At 42.1% G+C, this 20,834-nt stretch overlaps 1 protein-coding gene across 5 annotated transcripts in view; it reads right to left on the bottom strand.

The window, feature by feature from the left end:
* Positions 1-6,462: 6,462 nt before the first annotated feature.
* Positions 6,463-20,834, bottom strand: part of si:ch211-117c9.5 (sodium- and chloride-dependent creatine transporter 1) — a 101,209-nt gene continuing 86,837 nt past the window's right edge. For all 5 annotated transcript variants that reach the window (XM_045693006.1, XM_045693007.1, XM_045693005.1 and 2 more), the window contains exons 6-14: positions 20,415-20,549; positions 20,225-20,328; positions 13,639-13,763; positions 11,999-12,111; positions 11,183-11,323; positions 10,011-10,113; positions 8,651-8,751; positions 8,283-8,453; positions 6,463-7,780 (exon numbers count right to left, since the gene is read on the bottom strand). In XM_045693006.1, coding sequence (XP_045548962.1) covers positions 7,649-7,780; positions 8,283-8,453; positions 8,651-8,751; positions 10,011-10,113; positions 11,183-11,323; positions 11,999-12,111; positions 13,639-13,763; positions 20,225-20,328; positions 20,415-20,549 — 1,125 coding nt within the window. In that variant the 3' untranslated portion in view covers positions 6,463-7,648. The remainder of the gene's footprint in view (positions 7,781-8,282; positions 8,454-8,650; positions 8,752-10,010; positions 10,114-11,182; positions 11,324-11,998; positions 12,112-13,638; positions 13,764-20,224; positions 20,329-20,414; positions 20,550-20,834) is intronic.

Genomic DNA, 20,834 nt, shown 5'->3' with positions numbered 1-20,834 from the left:
CAATTGCTGCCATAGTTATGTATATCCTATGCTTTTCATATTTTTTCTGTAAGAAACATTTCTATATAGGCCAATTTTGATGTCCCAATAACATGACATATGAACTGATATACAAAACAACTATGGACATATTACAATACATTTTTTTTCAATTTAAACTATCATAGAAAATGATCGTTACAAAAGGAATCCTCAATAAACGGAGCATTGAACAGTCAGCTCTGTGCATCTCTGTCTCGAATAAACAGAACCAATAGATTCTTTCTTTTTCTACAGTCCATCAGTGGCTCCATCAGTCCAGGAATGGTTGTTATGTCATAATATCTGCAGATGGACCTGCAAACTGTATTGTTTGGGGATCGGAAAAACCACAATCAATCAATGGGAAATAGGATAAGCTAGCTAACGTCATTAATAATAGTTCGCTATTTTGCTCTAAAATTGAAAATGGTCAAACTACTGTAGCTACATTATCAATATTGATAAAGTTGTAAAAAACGGATTTGTTGTCTTCTTTTGGTTGAAAAGGCCAGTGGTGAAACGTCAGTATTCGGCAACAAAGTTTCCAAATTGTGTTTTCGACTTCGAGGGTCCTTCAAGTGAAACTTCCCAGTGGGAACTAGGAATTTCCGATAATCCAATAACTCAGATGCCACATGAACGCAGAATATCCTCCCCCCCTTCAAGCTTTTTGGTCTTAATTTAAGGTTAGGGTTAGGCATAACATAAGCAGTGTGGTTAAGGTTAGGTTTAAAATCAGATTAAGATGAATTGTAGAAATAGGTGGGGTTTAGCCATAATAATGACTTGCGACTGTGTTAACTAGTGACGACCCTCCGCCATCTGCTCCCTGGCTTCCCATTGGTTCGCCTTGCCTCTTCCCTCTCTTGCTGAAGGAGAATGCACCACCACGACATGAAGGTCGGTTTCCATGGTGATAAATGGTGCCGTTGCTGCGGCAACAGGATTTTTATGACATCTTGTAATGAGTAAGCCAGCAAGACGTCACTTCAGCCCTCTCTCTCTTTGAGGTTGTGAGAGACAGAAAGATGGGTAGATAGATATAAAGGAGAAGAGTGGAGTGAGAGAAAAAGGGGAGAGAGGAAAGAGAAACAGAGGGAGACAGGAGAGAGGTTTCATAGAGCTGTAGGAGTGGGAGAATGTAACACTGGACTATTAGGAATCTGTATTTATAGGCATGGAGAGGGAGTAGAAAGGGAGTGAGAGGTGATTGTGAGGACAGAACAGAGTCACTGTGTGAGAGGCATTTGTTAGTTGAGCCGAGGTGTGGGTGTTTGCGTTGTCAGTTGGACCAAGGCAGTTTCTCCTTCATGTTATGTTTAATAACTGAACACAAAATAGCTCCAGAAATAAAACTCCCAAATCTGTCCCCAACCTCACAGGGAATGGCTCTATCATCCCTTGGAGAGAGACGTGTAGTCTAGTCACCTCCCTCATCCATCCTATTCACTAATATACCAAGTCACTATTATTTTAGTCACAAGGTCTCAATCTCAAGTCGAGTCCCAAGTAGAAGGGGTAGAGTCTTGAGTCAAGTTGTGCATTCTAAGGACAAGTCACAAGTTTTTTCAAGTTACGTCTCAAATCAAGTGAAAAAAGTCTCTATACATCATGCAATAACTTATTCAACTACACATCTTTGTCTATTTATTGATGCTACCAGACATCCCTTTTCATTATTTTGTCTACAACACATCTTGATTTTGTAATAATTAATTTTAAAAACAAATTCCAAATGCAAGCCTCAGAAGTAAATAATACATTTCAAGCAAGTTGGACATACCAAAAGACCAGTAGACCTATGCTAGTAATTGTTGCCCCATTGCTGGTGAGCTTGCAAAGTAAACAGTTAATATTTCTGATTACCAAACTATTTTTGGAGCTGCATGGGCCTGTTTATTTATGGCAATCCTCTCCCTACAATTTGACTTTAGAACATATCCGGTCACTAATCTGGACATGTTCACCGCCTTTGCAGCTGACTGGTCATCGGTCAACAGTCAAGACGCACAACATTTCGGTTCTGACACAGATTCGTTTTTTAAACAAGAATTTGGTGTAATGCTGTAGGTCTATGTCAGTGACCAGGTTGAATAAGCAAAGGTATAAATATCACATTCAAATATGTAAAAAACGAATATTCTTCAGGTTCAATTTCACACTCGCGGCCCACGAAAACCTTCTCACTGCACTAGCTCACCCCCAGTTAACACAACCACAAAGTCATAAACGCCGCCTATTTCTATCATTTATCATCTTAAAATCTGATTTTTAACCTAACCTTAACCACACCGCTAACCGTATGACTAAACGTAAATTAAGACCATAAACCCCATTTATTTTTTACCATAGGCCTTCAGCCAATTTGGACTTTCTGGCTGTGCTATCTAGTGGAAACCCTCACCCGGCCTTTGTTGATTGACAGTTTGCTGGTCCAATCAGAGGGTTGAGTGATCGTTTCATCAGCGAATCTGTTTTCTTGCAAGTGCGATACTGTCTCTGGTTGCATTGAGAGTAATCCACGGAGACTGTGCTCCAAAATGATTGACAAAACGTTACAAACCCTTGCCAGATAATTTAAAATCATCAATCTCAAGGCAAAGTCGAGTCCCGAGTCTCCAAATCAAGTCATTTTATTTTCTATCAAGTGTGTGACTCGAGTCCATACCTCTAGTATGCACTGTGCATCAGTGCTTTTGTTTTTAGATTTAGTGTAGTCTTAGTCATTTTGTCAAAATGACGAAAACAGTGGGCCATTAGGCAATTTGCAGCCTAAACTTGACAGTTCATGCAGTTTAAGTATTCTGATCATAGAGCTATGATCATGAAATTCCGAGCGCATCATGCATCTACACCAGTGGCGGTCAGTGGTGTTTATGATGAGGGCGGACATGTCTTTTTTTTCATGAGCATGGCCTTATTTCTATTTCTTATTTCTATTGTTGGATGACTGTCATTCATATTCCATTCATCTAGTTCAAGGTCACATCGATAGGTTTAGGCTACGAGATTATACTCAAAATGTCCCTACACCCTAGCCTCTGAATGAAAATTTAAAACGTAGGTGCACACAGGTCGAGAGAAAAATGTGAAAAGGCACACAGTGGCACATTCAATACCGCCTTGCACCTTGCCTGGATCTAGCTTATCTAGGGTGTAATCATTAGTACAAAAATTGCAAACAAGAGTTTCTATTGGACAAATTCAGGTATTTTCATCCCTGTTTTGTTTGCTTCCATTTAAGAAATATTTTTCAACCAAATCGGCATAATGAATACAACCCTAATCATAGCAGCCACGTTGTATTCATTCTAGCCTCCATGCACTCCCCTCCGCTCACCTTTTCCCTTCGTTTGTGGACTTCAATGAACACATCAGCTGTATGTGACCAGGCAAAAAACCTTTCCAAGCCAAACAATGTCATAACCTTTACACACAGCCTACATCGTTGTCCCCATATCAGCTAAAATAAAGTTCTAGTCAACATAGCTAATAGAACTAATGCGTTAGTAAACCTGCTACAATCAGTAACGTTACAGTGTACAGTCAGTAAGCAGTTAGACCGTTGGGCCCCGGTGGCAATAATTTAATAAAACCAAAAGCTTACCTTGACTTGGAAGAGTTCCAGTGCTGTGTTGGATAGTCATAGCCAGCTAGCTAACATAGCATCCCTCTGTTTGAGCCGGGTGTTTGAGTAACTAAACTAGCGAGCTGCATTTGCTAGCTAAGTAAGTGAAAAAAAAAAATTACACTCTCTCTCTCTTGCTTGTCCTTCATTTTTTAAGAAATTAATTTGTTGAAAACTGTTCCAACTGTTGTCTTTCTCTCTCTTTGAGTCAACTACTCACAACATTTTATGCACTGTAGGGCTAGCTAGCTGTAGCTTATGCTTTCAGTACTAAATTCATTCTCTGATCCTTTGATTGGGTGGACAACATGTCAGTTCATGCTGCAAGAGCTCTGATAGGTTGGAGGACGTCCTCAGGAAGTTGTCATAATTACTGTGTAAGTCTATGGAAGGGGGTGAGAACCAAGAGTTAGGTTTTGCATTGACGTCAATGTACCAAGAGGAGGACGGAAACTAGCTGTCCTCCGGCTACACCATGGTGCTACCCTACAGAGTGCTGTTGAGGATACTATAGACCTTCATTGCAAAACAGTGTGTATTAATAAATTATTTAATGACGTGAATATATTTAGTCTAGTTTTTCAATGTTTTACAATTCTTTATTTTAAGAAATTCACTGAGGATGGTCCTCCCCTTCCTCATCTGAAGAGCCTCCACTGATCCACACCTACATTAAATGTGTCTACCTTGTCTACAATGTGTCCGGATTCCCTTTTCTCACGCCATATTCAATGGCAGTATGCATTCTACAAACGGTGAAATAGACAAAATATGATAACACAACAACTGATGGCAGTGGCTAACTACTGTAGCTAACTAACCAGCTAACCTCTAGCTAGTCAGCAAGCTAGCAAGCAACGCTAAAGGGTTTGCTTAACTCTATAGACAAACAAAACATTGGCTTGCTGGCTAGCATTTATGAGGCCAGCAAACACGTTCCTCACATGCTAGGAACATATTTCCTCCAAAACATATTTCGTTACCAAAACACATGTTTTCTGGAGACTTGTGGGAGGAGTGCTGATGACGTCGCCAACTATATGCGCTTTCGGTTGCCTGATTGTGTCCAAACAGGAGAAATCCACACACAATGCATCCCTGACCACCTCCTGCAGAGATCAGCCGGATCTGAACACAGACCTTGTGTGCGTCTAGACCCATCTTTTCAATGCGATCATCGTATTCTGATAGCAGAAATCACATTAAGTGTCAAGTGTAGACACAACCTTTTTATGGATAAGATCATATTCCCTTCCCAACTGCAGAAGTACAACAAACATATATAAGAATAATATTATAAGAATTATCTGGGCATGTAAATTCCTAATTCAGCCTACATAGACATTGCACATTACATAGATAAAATACAGACACACAATCTCAGAGAAAGAGAGAGAAAGTGTATCACAATAACCAGATGGTGCTGCAAAGTATTGGCAAAGTATTATGGGTTGCACCTCCGTCCCTTGGTCGCGTCATTTCCATTGTTATCAACATTCCAGACGCCTCAGTCACACTGATGTCCAGAAGTAGAACAGGCTGAACAGGAGCTACAAGGACTGTTTCGCCCAGTGATGTAGTCGAGTCACTAAACCTTGAGTCCGAATCGAGTCCCCTGTGCTTGAGTCTGAGGCCCCAATGGTCGAGTCAATAGATCCTATGCCTGAAGTCTGAGTCCCAGTGCTCAAGTCCTGGTCCAAGAGCTCAAGTCTGGGTCACTTGGTCCACATTAACTCAAAATAAAGTTATTTAGCCTGTCAGATATATTGTAGTCGCAAGAGGAATTTAGTCAATAGATTGTTTGCTATCCATTTTCCTTTTTTTCGGTGCCACCAGATGTTTGCAAATAGGCTTCTCAGGGCGGTAGCCTTAGGGCTAGATTCAAGCCATTTTTCCAGAGGAAAACGAACGGGGGAGACTTACGCTACAGAACCTTGTATATGAAATGCAGTGGGAAAAGTGGTAGGGTTCCGCAGGACTACACATTCAAAGACAGCCTACTTTCCTATAGCCTACTCAAGGGAGTGAAAAACAACTATTCACTCTGTTATGCCCTCAGACATCATGGGGACTGCATGATGCATGCATCACGTAGCCTTGTCCCAGAGCTATGAATCATCACATATTTCAGGGTCAAATCAATGCCAAAGGGAGAGCATAGTTTTCATCTATTGTGAACACTGTTACAGAGCCAATCTCTCTGTATTTTTCTAACGAGGATGTAAAACAAATCAATATTAATGGATATTTAGAACATTTGACCATGTACTTTTTTTATGAACATTTTTATGCTAAATTGTGCATTCCCTGATACGTTATTCTACTTTGAATACAATATTTATTTTGACAAGTTTCTAGCATTGACAAGACTACACAATCTAATATCTTAAAGTAAACAATTATTTGTTTCATGTTCTGCACTTGAATGATTGAATACACATCTGAAGCACAGCAGCACTCTTCATTCTCTCCAAGATAATATGTTTTTATCATCAATTAAGCATGTTTCTAATCAATACCTGTTTGTAGGAGTGGGACTGACTGTTTATAAAGCAAAACCCTGTTACCTGTTGGACAGTATGAATGTTAGCCTGGTCCCAGATCTGATCTCTATGTGCTTTAAACAGCTCTCCTGACTATACATGATATTTATGTAGTTGGTTCAAGCACAAACAGATCTGAGACCAGGCTATGAATGTGTCACTCTCTCTATAGTAACCGTCAGAGGAGATTGAGCTTTGAGAGTATCTGTAAATACATGTATTTGTATGAATAATATTGGTAGTGTCTATGCAAATAAAGAGCCTAAAGAATAAAGTTTCCATCTTGTCTTTTATTGCTTCTCTCTTGGCTTGGCATTAAGACACATTGCTCTCCCTCTCTTTCTTTCTCCATCGGTAGGCTTCTCTCTCTCTCCCTCCCTCTCTTTCTTTCTCCATCGGTAGGCTTCTCTCTCTCTCCCTCCCTCTCTTTCTTTCTCCATCGGTAGGCTTCTCTCTCTCTCTCTCTCTCTCACAAGGTGGAAATGCTGATTACAATCCCCTCCCCAATATTAACACTGATTCACAGACTCACACAAAACTCAAGACACTTAAGTTAGTAAGTTAGTTAGTTACACTGGAAGTGGTGGTGCTTAGTTTCTTTTGTAATTTACAGAGGGAAGTTTCTTAACAGTTTGACTGATGAGGGAGGATAGAAAATAGTGGTCGGGTGACAGGTTGAGCTCAGAGTCAAAGACGGACACAGATAACAGAGCACAGTACCTCTCTCCTTTAGTCACACACACACACACACACACACACACACACACACACACACACACACACACACACACACACACACACACACACACACACACACACACACACACACACACACACACACACACACACACACACACGGTCAGATCTACAGTAGACAGATACGTGTTTACCAGCTTGGGATCAGTAATACTCATTCAGCACCATCAACAGGGTATGTTGGGTTACTACAGACTGGGTCAGCAGCACTGAACCGCCCCACAGAATCCATTACACAGGGAGGAAAGGGACACACACAGACAAGAGAGGAGAAAGGGAGAGGCACAGTGGAGATGGGATGGGATGGAGGGGGGGGGGCAAGATATTGCAGCTGCATTCGACATCACAACACAATCACAGGACGAGACAGGAAAGGACAGCACTGAGGCACAGAGCAGAAGACGGAGAGAGAGAGAGAGAGGTAGAGAGAGAGGTAGAGGTAGAGAGAGAGCGAGAGAGAGGTAGAGGAAAACAGAAAGAATGTCAGCCTATATTGATTGTGTATTTGAGCTCATGTCCCATATTTTCTTTGGTCCATTGGTCCAGGGCTGTTCAGTGTGTGTGTTTGATCGGCTTCAGAGTGGCCTTCCTGTTCATTTATGGCTGGGCCAAGGCAGGGTGTGTGTTTGTGTGAGTGTGTGTTTGGGACGGAGGGTTCTGAGTGGGAAAGGAGGGGGTGGATTCTGTGGGGCTCAGATGATCAGATGACACTCTCAAACAGCAAAGTGTTTTTGGTCTGGCCATTAGGGGGCAGCAGTTTGGCCTCAGACTCAGGAGCCAGGTACTCCATGTGATGTCGACCCCACACCGGAGTGGTCAGGTGCTGCCAACGCTACAGAGGGGGAGAGAGGGAGGGAGAGAGACAGAGTAAGAGGGAGGGAGTGAGAGAGAAAGAGAAGGGTAAATATCACTGAATGAAATGAGTCTAGCACGGAGACAGTGATAGTGTGAAAGCCTACCAAGAGTCACAGAGACATTTTAACAGGGCAGGGTAGGAGCTAACGTGGGAAACAGTTTCAACTCAGCAGCCTGATTGATGATGTGACACATTCACCACCATGAGCCAGACAGTGATATTCATAGTAGCATGTTACAGTTTAGTCAGCACAGTCAGACACACACAGAGGCAACACAGGCAGGGGGTACGTCACCAGGGAAACACAGTTCCTACTCAGACACACAAACAGTATGCTCACACCTCAGCATAGAAGCGTGAGGCCAGTCTCTCTCTCTCACACACACACACACACACACACACACACACACACACACACACACACACACACACACACACACACACACACACACACACACACACACACACACACACACACCTCTGTGAAGGATCCTTTGCAGCGCAGTAGTTTGTAGAGGACCGTGATGGGGATGCAGAGCATTGAGGAGAGGGCCAGACACCAGCCCAGAGCCTCGCCCCACAAGGGGTATGTATACACTGAGTTATAGGTCAGGGGCTTGTAGTTCACCACATGGAACAGGAACACTCCCTACACACACACACACACACTAGTTAACAACACAGGCAATTTAAAAAGATTTAATCCCAAAGCCATAATTACATTGATCAGTGAAGCACAGCACAAATGCTCTGGTATTCCAAATACCCTGAACTATGCTAAATCTACATGACTGTAGGCAATAGTGTCCTAGCTCTGGAGGGCTGTGCTTTAACAGCCTAACTCACCACACAAACAAGGGGCGTGATGTAGGACCAGCACCACTTCATGTAGGGCATCGGCCGGTAGCCAATCATACGAGCCACATCATCCATGAAACGATCTGCACCTGAGTGAGAGAGAGACCACTGTGACTGACCCAAACTTAAGGAAAGCTTTGACTATGTACAGACTCATTGAGCATAGCCTTGCTATTGAGAAAGGCCACCGTAGGCAGACCTGGCTCTCAAGAGAAGACAGGCCATGTGCACACTACCCACAAAATGAGGTGGAAACTGAGCTGCACTTCCTAACCTCCTGCCAAATGTATGACCATATTAGAGACACATATTTCCCTCAGATTACACAGACCCACAAAGAATTAGAAAACAAATCCAATGTTGATAAACTCCCATATCTACTGGGTGAAATACCACAGTGTGCCATCACAGCAGCAAGATTTGTGACCTGTTGCCACAAGAAAAGGTCAACCAGTGAAGAACAAACACCATTGTAAATACAACCCATATTTATGTTTATTTATTTTCCCTTTTGTACTTTAACCATTTGTACATCGTTACAACACTGTATATAGACATAATATGACATTTGTCTTTATTCTTTTGGAACTTCTGAGTGTAATGTTTACTGTTCATTTTATTGTTGTTCATGTGTATTTGTTTACTATCTACTTCACTTGCTTTGGCAATGTTAACATGTTTCCCATGCCAATAAAGCCCCTTGAATTGAACTGAATTGAGAGATGGGGGCAGAGACAGAGAGACACAGGAATAGAGTGAGAGAGAGAGAGAGAGAAAGAAGGAAAAGAGATAGAAGTGGTCAATCATGAAGGGAGAGATAACATGGTTGTGAGTAGGTCTCAGAGTTGATTAGGTGCCAAAGTGTTTTCTGCATGTCACTTCCCTGCCAAACAGTCTGTGTGTTCTGTGTGACTGCATGATGTCTGACAAGACATGGCCAAGATAACTGACGCAGACACAAACAGGCTAGACTTCCCAGATCTCACTAACAATCTATTCCTACTGGGCTTTAGTTGGCTTTAGAGCCCATGACACATATTTCATTTCCTCTACTGTGTCTCTCTGTATAAGATTTGTGTGGTAGCCAAGACTGACAGACACACACACACACACACACATAAATCACACAAAAATGTACAGCACATCCATCTCTCTCACCACAATTCCCATGTCTCCAATAATCGATGCGATCCCAGTAGTAACCCAGAGATGGCACTCATACAACACACACACACACACACACACACACACACACACACACACACACACACACACACACACACACACACACACACACACACACACACACACACACACACACACACACACACACACACACACACCTTACCATAGACCCAGGCCACCACCACACACTCCCAGAAGGCCTGCCAAAGCAGTGTGATCCCACTGGCAGAGTAGTAGTCAAACAGCTGGAACACATACATCCCTCCCTGAGAGTCAGAGAGAGGAGGGGGAGAGAGAGAGAGGAGAGAGTCAGAAAGAGGAGGGAGGGAGAATGTGGGGGTAAAGAGAGACAGAGAGGAGGGAGAGAGAGAGAGGAGGGGAGAAAGAGAGAGAATGTGGGGGTAGAGAGAGACAGAGAGAGAGAGAGAGTGGGGAGAGAGAGGAGGGGGCGAGAGAGTAGAACGAGAGAGAGGGGGAGAGAGATAGGAGAGAAAGAGAGAGGTAGTAGAGAGATTGTAGAGATAGGGGGAGAGAGAGAGGGGAGAGAGACAGAGAGAGAAGAGGGGAGAGAGAGAGAGAAAGAGAGGTAGTAGAGAGATAGTATAGATAGGGGGTGAGAGAGAGAGGAGAGGGATGAGAGAGAAAGAGAGAGAGAGAGAGAGAGAGAGAAGAGGGGAGAGAGAAAGAGAGAGTGAGAAAGAGAGAGGTAGTAGAGAGATAGTAGAGATAGGTGGAGAGAGAGAGCATAGAGAGATAGGGGGATTGAGAGAGAGAAGAGGGGGAGAGAGAGAAGAGGGGGAGAGAGAGGAGGGAAGAGAGAGAAGAGAGAGCGAGAGATAGTAGAGAGAGGGGAGAGAGAGTAGAGGGAGTGAAAGGGGAGAGAGAGCGAGAGAGTGAAGAGGGGGGAGAAAGAGTAGAGGGAGTGGGGGAGATAGAGCGAGAGAGTGAGGAAGGGAAAGAGAGAGTACAGAGAGAGAGGATGGGGAAGAGAGAGAGAGCGTACAGAGAGTGAGAGAGTGAGAGAGAGGAGGGGGAAAGAGAGAGAGTACAGAGAAAGAGAGAGCGAGAGGGGAGAAAGAGAACAGATAGACAGAGGGGAGGGGGGAGAGAGTGAGAGAGAGGGGGGAGAGAGAAAGAGAGAACAGAGAGAGAGGGGAAGGGAGAGCGAGAACAGTGGGGACGAAAAGACAGAAAAGAAAATGAGAAAGAATGTGAGTTCATGTTGTCTTGTAACAGTGATGTAATATGAACTACTAAATAAGTCCCTTCTGACCTCTTTTCATCCCTCTTCTCTTCATTTATCCCTCCCTCCTTCCCCTCTCCTGACCCTCTTACCTCTGTTACCATGGAGAGGTCGATGAAAAAGCAGGTGATGCAGCATATCGCCACGACAACCTCGCGACGCAGCGAGCCCGCCATAGATTTGGGCGGTAGCATGTCCATGACCCCCGTGACGAAGCCCTCCACCCCAACAAACTGAGAAAGAGAGATTACTCTGATATTCTGCTACCATACTTTGATATGCTGGCATGTCATAATCATGATTATAATATATCGGATAATATTTTCTGATACTCTAATAACAGTCACTTCTATAGCAGCGCTGTTTGCGTCCTCGAATGGTCATGGGGGAGAGATAGAGAGAGGAGAGACGGAGAAAGACAGAGAGAGAGATAGGAGAGATGGAGAGACAGATGGAGAGAGGAGTAGTGTATGAAGAGAGAGGAGAGATGGAGAGAGAGAAATAGAGAGAGGAGAGAGAGGAGCAGTGTATGAACAGAGGAGAGATGGAGAGAGAGAGATAGAGAGAGGAGAGAGAGGAGCAGTGTATGAACAGAGGAGAGATGGAGAGAGAGAGATAGAGAGAGGAGAGAGAGGAGCAGTGTATGAACAGAGGAGAGTGGACAGATGCTCTCTGTGAGGCAGACAGAGGCTCATTGACTGCCTCTGTGCTTGTGGAACAATGGCTGGAGGCCGTGGGACTAACAAAGATGGACTACTTGGATATACAACTCGACAAGTTCAAATGTCACCACTGTGTCAAGGTAAGTGGCTATGTGTGTGAACTCACAGTATGTGTCATAGAACTGCAGACATTAACTGTCAGAATCCCTCTGTGTGTGTGTGTTGTGTATGTGCATTGTCCAATACCTGGCTATCCAGGCCCAGTACCAGCAGCATGAAGAAGAAGAGCGCTGCCCAGACTGGAGCCATAGGCATCAGAGTAACAGCCTTGGGATAGGCTATGAAGGCCAGGCCTGGACCTGGAGAGAGACAGAGAGGCAGAGTTAGTCAGCATTTTCACAACAACAAATGGGGAGAAGTGGATAGACGGGAAGGGAAGATGTTTATCAGGGCACAAGCTGAAAGGGATAAGGAACGGGTCAGGGTGAGTGTGATGAGGTCAAAGTGAGGATGAAGATATAGGGATGAATCCCGGTGGGGAATTAACACCAGCCAAATGCTGGTAGATTTAGCCATTGGCTGGTAGTGTCTATTTTTAGAAGTCACATTGGTGGGTGGTCACAGAGTATTTAGGAACAGTTTTTTATTTTCAATCCAAAGCCAACATGTAAAATATATATATATACACTACAGTTGAAAAGTTTGCGGTCACTTAGAAATGTCCTTGTTCTTGAAATATATATATATTTTTTAAGTCCATTAAAATAACATCAAATTGATCAGAAATACAGTGTAGACATTGTTAATGTTGTAAATGACTATTGTAGCTGGAAACGGCGGATTTTTAATGGAATATCTACATAGTCGTACAGAGGCCCATTATCAGCAACCATCACTCCTGTGTTCCAATGGCACGTTGTGTTAGCTAATCCAAGTTTATCATTTTAAAAGGCTAATTGATCATTAGAAAACCCTTTTGCAATTATGTTAGCACAGCTGAAAACTGTGGTTCTAATTAAAGAAGCAATAAAACTGGCCATTTAGACTAGTTGAGTATCTGGAGCATCAGCATTTGTGGGTTTGATTACAGGCTCAAAAAGGCCAGAAACAAACAACTTTTTTCTGAAACTCATCAGTCTATTCTTGTTCTGAGAAATTAAGGTTATTCCATTCAAGAAATTGCCAAGAAACTGAAGATCTCGTACAACACTGTGTACTACTCCCTTCACAGAACAGCGCAACCTGTCTCTAACCAGAATAGAAAGAGGAGTGGGAGGCCCCGGTGCACAACTGAGAGCCTCTAGTTTGAGAAACAGACGCCTCACAAGTCCTCAACTGGCAGCTTCATTAAATAGTACACGCAAAACACCAGTCTCAACGTTAAGAGTGAAGAGGCGACTCCGGGATGCTGGCCTTCTAGGCAGAGTTCCTCTGTCCAGTGTCTGTGTTCTTTTGCCCATCTTAATCTTTTATTTTTATTGGCCAGTCTGAGATATGGCTTTTCCTTTGCAACTCTGCCTAGAAGGCCAGCATGGTTGCTGATAATGGGCCTCTGTACGCCTATGTAGATATTCCATTAAGTATTCCAGTCATTTACAACATTAACAATGTCTACACTGTATTTCTGATCAATTTGATGTTATTTTAATGGACAATTTTCTTTATTTTCTTTCAAAATCAAGGACATTTCTAAGTGACCCCAAACTTTTGAATGGTAATGTATATTGGAGAGTGCATGCGTTTTCTGCGATTTATCTTCATAATGAAAAACAAATCTGAAAAAAATGTGGCTGTTAAATGTTTTTGTGGCTGGTAAAATTTGGGCATCCACCAGCCACCTGGATGAGGTACAGGAGTAGTAGTGTTTTGGCGATCTCTGTCCTTACCACTCTCGGCCACCTTGCTGATGTCGACCCCTTGCTCTGCAGCCATGAAGCCCAGCACTGAGAACACCACAAACCCTGCAAAGAAACTGGTCCCACTATTGATCATGGCTAGAACAAACGCATCTCTGCAGAGAGAGAGAGAGAGAGAGAGAGAGACTTTAGCATTAGAGACGTGGTATTGATATCAAGCAAACACACACACACACGCAGACAGACAGACACATGATTAAATAGGCAACAACATAAAAAGAAAGTGAAATATGTAATAATAGTGAACGAGTAATAGCGAGAAGATGAGTGAGACTAGAAAAGAGAAGTATGGGACGAAAGCTGGAGGCTAAAATAGATTGAAGGACCAAGGAGAAAAAGAGAAAGAGAGAAATAGACAGGAAGATCAGCAGGCTTTTCTCTGATAGCTGCTGTGTTGTCGGTGTCATTTGGATATCGACCCTAAAGCCACGAGAGCAAATTAGCTACTTTAAAAGACTAGGATAGCTGGAGGGCTGAAAGGAGAGAGTGATAGAAACAACATCCATCCAGGACAGTTAGTAATGATACTGTACAGATCAATGTGTTGTTATCACTGTTCTTATTGATTCAAATAATGCTGCTATGACGCAGATCTGACAGGATTGGACAGGCGTAGGCAAAAATAGCTTCACTTCCACCTACTTCTACTTTCATTTACTCCATATTGCTATCCTGTGATACATTAGGCTTGATCGTGAATGAGGATAGAGGGGCAACTCTGTAAAACCCATATAAAAAAACAATACTGTAATACTATAGTATTACAACTTATTTATACACTACAGTATTCATTGTAGTGTTTTTGCAGACTTTACTGTAGTATTTACTGTAGTATTTACAGGTATCTATAGTATAAATACTATAGTGAAAGAAAACTTTGGTATATACTATAGTAATTAATGTATTGTTTTTGCAGCTTGTAGTATACTGTAGTATTTACTGTAGTGTTCTTGCGGAAATTACTGTAGTATTTTAGTTTAATTATCTTTGAAATAGAAGTGGAGGCTTTCTCATTGAGGAAACCTATTGGAGAAATACTAAAATAGCAGATTTTCCATAACCTGCAGGTAGGACTGGGGTCTGAACAGATAGTTCAGAGCTTCTGCTCTTTTCTATAACCTGTATTGAACACAATATGGTCTATACTTGGAATGTAGGTTTCTCACTGATGTATAGCACAAATTGGGATATGGGGGAGGGGAATAAGCAGGCTATATGCAAATGAGGAACTGCAGTATTTACTATAGTTAAAAAAGTGTTGTTTTTGCAAACATTTTACTACAGTACTATTTACTATAGTATTCTATGACATTCTATAGTAAGTAATACACGTCTAGTATAGTATTCTACAGTATACTACAGAATTCTATAGTAAGTACTGTAGTATTCCATAGTACACTGTTGTAGTTTTTAATGTGGGTAGAAAATGCCCTACCCTCCCTGTCCCATCCTCCCTGAGATGGATTAACCTCCCTGTTGATAACACTGAGTCATACTGCCAACTCTGTCCCACCAATAAGCCCCATTGTGCCCTTATTAAGAGCCAGCTATACGAGGAGTGTGTACACAACAACATGACCTGCATACTTGAGCTTTGTAGCATTGCTGTTGCTTTATGGAACAACAGTCCAAACAGTCAGCATCCGGATTAGGGCTGTGGCGGTAACAAAAATTTGTCAGCCGGTGATTGTCAAGCGAATAACTGTCGGTCTCACGGTAATTGACCGTAAATTAACATAAACACATTTAGAATCTCCTGGCTTCCACACACAGCCAACAAGCCACTGATGCAGACCCTTGGAACATCTACATTTTAAAAAGTAGAATAAATCCATGTAATATAGCCTACACCTATACCTTGACAATAAATTCATTATTTATTTTACACAGGTCTAAAGAAGCATGATATGAAGAAAATGTAGTCTATTTCAGAAGAACAAAATAGCATACTCTGAGTTGTCCTTATGTTAGGTCCTGATCTGGCTATGCCAAATGGCTGTGGGCTACACTAGTTCATTTTGCAGACAAGATTTGCTTAGAATTCCGTGGCATTATTTTATATTATAAAGAATACAATTGAGCAAAGGTGAATAAAACATAAAGGATATTTTCTCCAAACGATTTGAGGGAGTGCGCACATGCGGCTATTCTGTGTTGAGCTGTTAACAAAGAAACAGGTCCTCCTATATGCTTAATTTAGAGTTATTAATGTAACTTCAGTTGTTCTACAAATATTGGGCTATATGTTTTGATTTTTAATACATTGTAATGTATTGATGAGACTGATGATGATTTGAAAAAAGTCACTTGAAAGGCATGAGCTCTGCTTTGTTTTTTTTTGTGCAGGCTGTACACACTTCATCAGTCACTCATTCACAATTTGATATGCACTTGATAATGCCTAGAATTTCACAGCGGCATCCCCTTTGTGGCCGTAATGCACCCTAAAAAAATGGCCGTTGTGCCCTTCTCCCTGAGTGCTGCGTCCTCCATCATGTGATCGGGTCTTTCTCACAGGCTACAAGTGAAGACAGACACATCGATGACGCAACTGCGCGTGTCATTATCTAATTCCGAGGTGCATATTGAAGATATTGGAAGAACTGTCCACTTTTACTTTTCATCAGCCAACAAGATGAGTAGGCCTAACGAACAGCAAAAGCACTACCCTGTGTCAATCTACTATCTCCCATAGAACAAAAGTCAACCTATTCTATTCTGAGCGAGAAATAAATATTCCAAACACAGTCTGGTACAGTTGTGGGATGCGATACATCCCAAATGAATACAACCACTAGCATCCCCAAAAACATTTTTACAGAATGTGGTTGACGCAACAGATCAGAATGTTTAGCTTAAAACGTTGATAAACTGTTAGGGTATTTCTTCACTTTATAAGCACAGCAATGCGCACATCGTAGTAGGCTATAAGCGTGAATGTTCCATTAGCAGAAAACACCATAATCAAAAGTGACAGCAAATGCAATTCTGCATGTAATGGTTTTATTATAAAAGGTGCATTTTTATGGTGAAAATTATTTTCCCCAAAATGTAAACTCACATGCTGCTTATGTATGACAGTTAAGCTCTACACCCCTTGTAAGGCGGATTATTTTTCTTAATTTTAAGAAGTTATTAGGCCACTTTAGTTGTGATACAAACCTTATTAAAAACATATAGGCCTATGGGCTAGGCTACATGCGCTGTGTGACTATGATTAGAAAAAGTCTCAAAAAAGGGCATTGTTTCTTATGCTGGGCATCATTCACAAATGATAATATATAATTCACAAGTGATAGGCTAATATTGTCACCCATCAGACTATTCTTGATTTAATATTGTCTTTACATATACTAAATAATATACAGTACCAGTCAAAAGTTTGGACACACCTACTCATTCAAGGGTTTTTCTTTATTTTTACTATTTTCTACATTGTAGAATAGTGAAGACATCAAAACTATGAAATAACTCATATGGAATCATGTAGTAACCAAAAAAGTGTATTTATATTTTAGATTCTTCAAAGCAGCCACCCTTTGCCTTGATGACAGCTTGGGACACTCTTGGCATTCTCTCAACCAGCTTCACCTGGAATGCTTTTCCAACAGTCTTGAAGGAGTTCCCACATATGCTGAGCACTTGTTGGCTGCTTTTCCTTCACTCTGCGGTACAACTCATCCCAAACCATCTCAATTGGGTTGAGGTCGGGTGATTGTGGAGGCTAGGTCATCTGATGCAGCACTCTCCTTCTTGGTCAAATAGCCCTTACACAGCCTGGAGGTGTGTTTTGGGTAATTGTCCTGTTGAAAAACAAATGATAGTCCCACTACGCGCAAACCAGATGGGATGCAGAATCATCCCTGCAGAATGCTGTGGTAGCCATACTGGTTAAGTGTGCACTGAATTCTAAATAAATCACTGACAGTGTCACCAGCAAAGCACCCCCACACCATCACACCTCCTCCTCAATGCTTCATGGTGGGAATCACACATGCGGAGATCATCCGCTCACCTACTCTGCATCTCACAAATACACGGCGGTTGGAACCAAAAATCTCAAATTTGGACTCATCAGACCAAATGACCAATTTCCACCAGTCTAATGTCCATTGCTTGCATTTCTTGGCCCAAGCAAGCCTCTTCTTCTTATTGGTGTCCTTTAGTAGTGGTTTCTTTGCAGCAATTGACCATGAAGGCCTGATTCACGCAGTCTTCTCTGAACAGCTGATGTTGAGATGTGTTACTTGAACTCTGTGAAGCATTTATTTGGGCTGCAATTTCTGAGAATGGTAACTCTAATTAACTTATCCTCTGCAGCAGAGGTAACTCTGGGTCTTTCTTTCCTGTGACGAGGCTCATGAGATCCATGTTCTTCATAGCGCTTGATGGTTTTTGCAACTTCACTTGAAAAAACTTTCAAAGTTCTTGACATTTTCTGTATTGACTGACCTTCATGTCTTAAAGTAATGATGGACTGTCGTTTCTCTTTGCTTATTTGAGCTGTTCTTGCCATAATATGGACTTGGTCTTTTACCACATAGGGCTATCTTCTGTATACCAACCCTATCTTGTCACCACAAAACTGATTGGCTCAAACACATTAAGAAGGAAAGAAAGGAGGACGCTTTTCCCCCTGGTTTATTTTCATGCCAGCTAGGTAGGCTATACTCCAGTTGCAAAAATAAGCAATGTGCTTAATATTAGGAAAGTTGAGAAATAAATATAGTAGGCCTAGCCTACAGAAAGCTGATGGGATTCTCCTCTTTTTAGTAGAGACCATCAGTCTGTTTTCTTGCGGAATTGCATAACCTATTGAAATGTTTCGCAACATGAGCTCATGGGCTCTCATGAAGTGCTTGATTAGGTTTTTGAATACATTTACATTGATGTCAGAGTGATTAGAGGGACAATAGAGTGCTGAGTACCAGGCAGTTAGCCAGTTTGGTAGGCTACTAACGACCAGCATCAGAGCTTGGAGAAGCCTAATTACCGTGACTTAACGGTCACATGGTTTTTGACTGCCTTCATGACTCGTGACCGCCGGTGTAGTGATAATACGGTCACCGTAACAGCCCTAATCAGGATGCATTTGGAATCATCATCATCAGAGGTCCAGATAATAGTTCATGGCTACTGTATGTTGAGAGTGATTTGTGGACAGGAGGTGAATGTGCTGATTTGGGAAAGGAGGTGAATGTGCTGATTGGTCCCTGATGATGAAGCATTGTTTTAACAGGTCCATTCATCAGCTCCGTCATCTACTAGACCTAGAAACCAAATCAAAACTATTCATCAGCTCCGTCATCTACTAGACCTAGAAACCAAATCAAAACCATTCATCAGCTCCGTCATCTACTAGACCTAGAAACCAAATCAAAACCATTCATCAGCTCCGTCATCTACTAGACCTAGAAACCAAATCAAAACTATTCATCAGCTCCGTCATCTACTAGACCTAGAAACCAAATCAAAACCATTCATCAGCTCCGTCATCTACTAGACCTAGAAACCAAATCAAAACTATTCATCAGCTCCGTCATCTACTAGACCTAGAAACCAAATCAAAACCATTCATCAGCTCCGTCATCTACTAGACCTAGAAACCAAATCAAAACTATTCATCAGCTCCGTCATCTACTAGACCTAGAAACCAAATCAAAACCATTCATCAGCTCCGTCATCTACTAGACCTAGAAACCAAATCAAAACTATTCATCAGCTCCGTCATCTACTAGACCTAGAAACCAAATCAAAACCATTCATCAGCTCCGTCATCTACTAGACCTAGAAACCAAATCAAAACCATTCATCAGCTCCGTCATCTACTAGACCTAGAAACCAAATCAAAACAATTCATCAGCTCCGTCATCTACTAGACCTAGAAACCAAATCAAAACCATTCATCAGCTCCGTCATCTACTAGACCTAGAAACCAAATCAAAACTCAAACTCTCTCATGCCCTCAGTTTACCCTCATTTACAGTTTATGGTTATCATATAGCCTACATCAGAGGGCCATGACTAGCTAATATGAACACCTTCATAACTGAGACTGCATGTACATTTCTAACTAAGGTAAACAAAAAAGAATAGAACAAAGTCATTGAAAGGCTACTCCTAAATGGACATTCCATAAATTCCTGCTAAGGCCTAACATTAGTGTCGAGACTTGGTATCTATTAAAAAACATCCATATTATTGGCAACGTCCAGAAAACTGCCATTTTAGGAAGTTGGGTTTGTTTACATTTCTGAGTCAGTTTAGGATAAACACATGCTAGAAGCATCTCAGCCATTCAACCCAGACCTGCTGCAGCAGTGGGACTAGTGAGGGAGCTGACTCACTCTGATTATTAGATGTTATACTCAGACACTCTTGGGAGAATAATGGAAGTTCAAGACAATGCTTTTTTTTCTCTTACATTTTATCCTACAAAAAATAAACCAATAACTAATTATCCCTGCAGTTTTTGGGGGGATCGACTTTGTGGTCATGTTTGGTAGCAGTGGTTGATGGGGTTTATGGTCTAACTGTGCTTTTTTGTCATACTTACTGGTAGCAGTTGTTGTGGAAGCGGTTGTAGCTGCCCAGGGCAGTTAAAGCACCCAGACCAATGGCATAGGAGAAGAAGATCTGTGTGCCAGCATCGATCCACACCTAGGAACACAACATGAATATTTATGTTAAAACAATCCTTGCATATCCCTGTGCAACACATGCTGTCTGTACTGTACACACCATACCTGGGCTTCCCAGAGTTTGGACCAGTCTGGTTTCAGGTAGTACACAATCCCATCCAGCGCTCCAGGTAAGGTTACACCATGGGCCAACAGAACCACCAGGACCAGGTAAGGGAACAGAGCTGTGAAGTACACTACCTACAGAGAAGGAAACAGAGATGTGAAGTACACTACCTACAGAGAAGGAAACAGAGATGTGAAGTACACTACCTACAGAGAAGGGAACAGAGCTGTGAAGTACACTACCTACAGGGATGGAAACAGAGCTGTGAAGTACACTACCTACAGGGATGGAAACAGAGATGTGAAGTACACTACCTACAGGTAAGGGAACAGAGCTGTGATGTACACTACCTACAGAGAAGGAAACAGAGCTGTGAAGTACACTACCTACAGAGAAGGAAACAGAGATGTGAAGTACAC

Source organism: Salmo salar, chromosome ssa13, assembly GCF_905237065.1.
Source record: "Salmo salar chromosome ssa13, Ssal_v3.1, whole genome shotgun sequence".
In the NCBI taxonomy this organism is placed as follows: Eukaryota; Metazoa; Chordata; class Actinopteri; order Salmoniformes; family Salmonidae; genus Salmo; species Salmo salar.
Note: the sequence above shows the minus strand (reverse complement) of the source record. Positions and strands in the feature narration are given on the sequence as shown.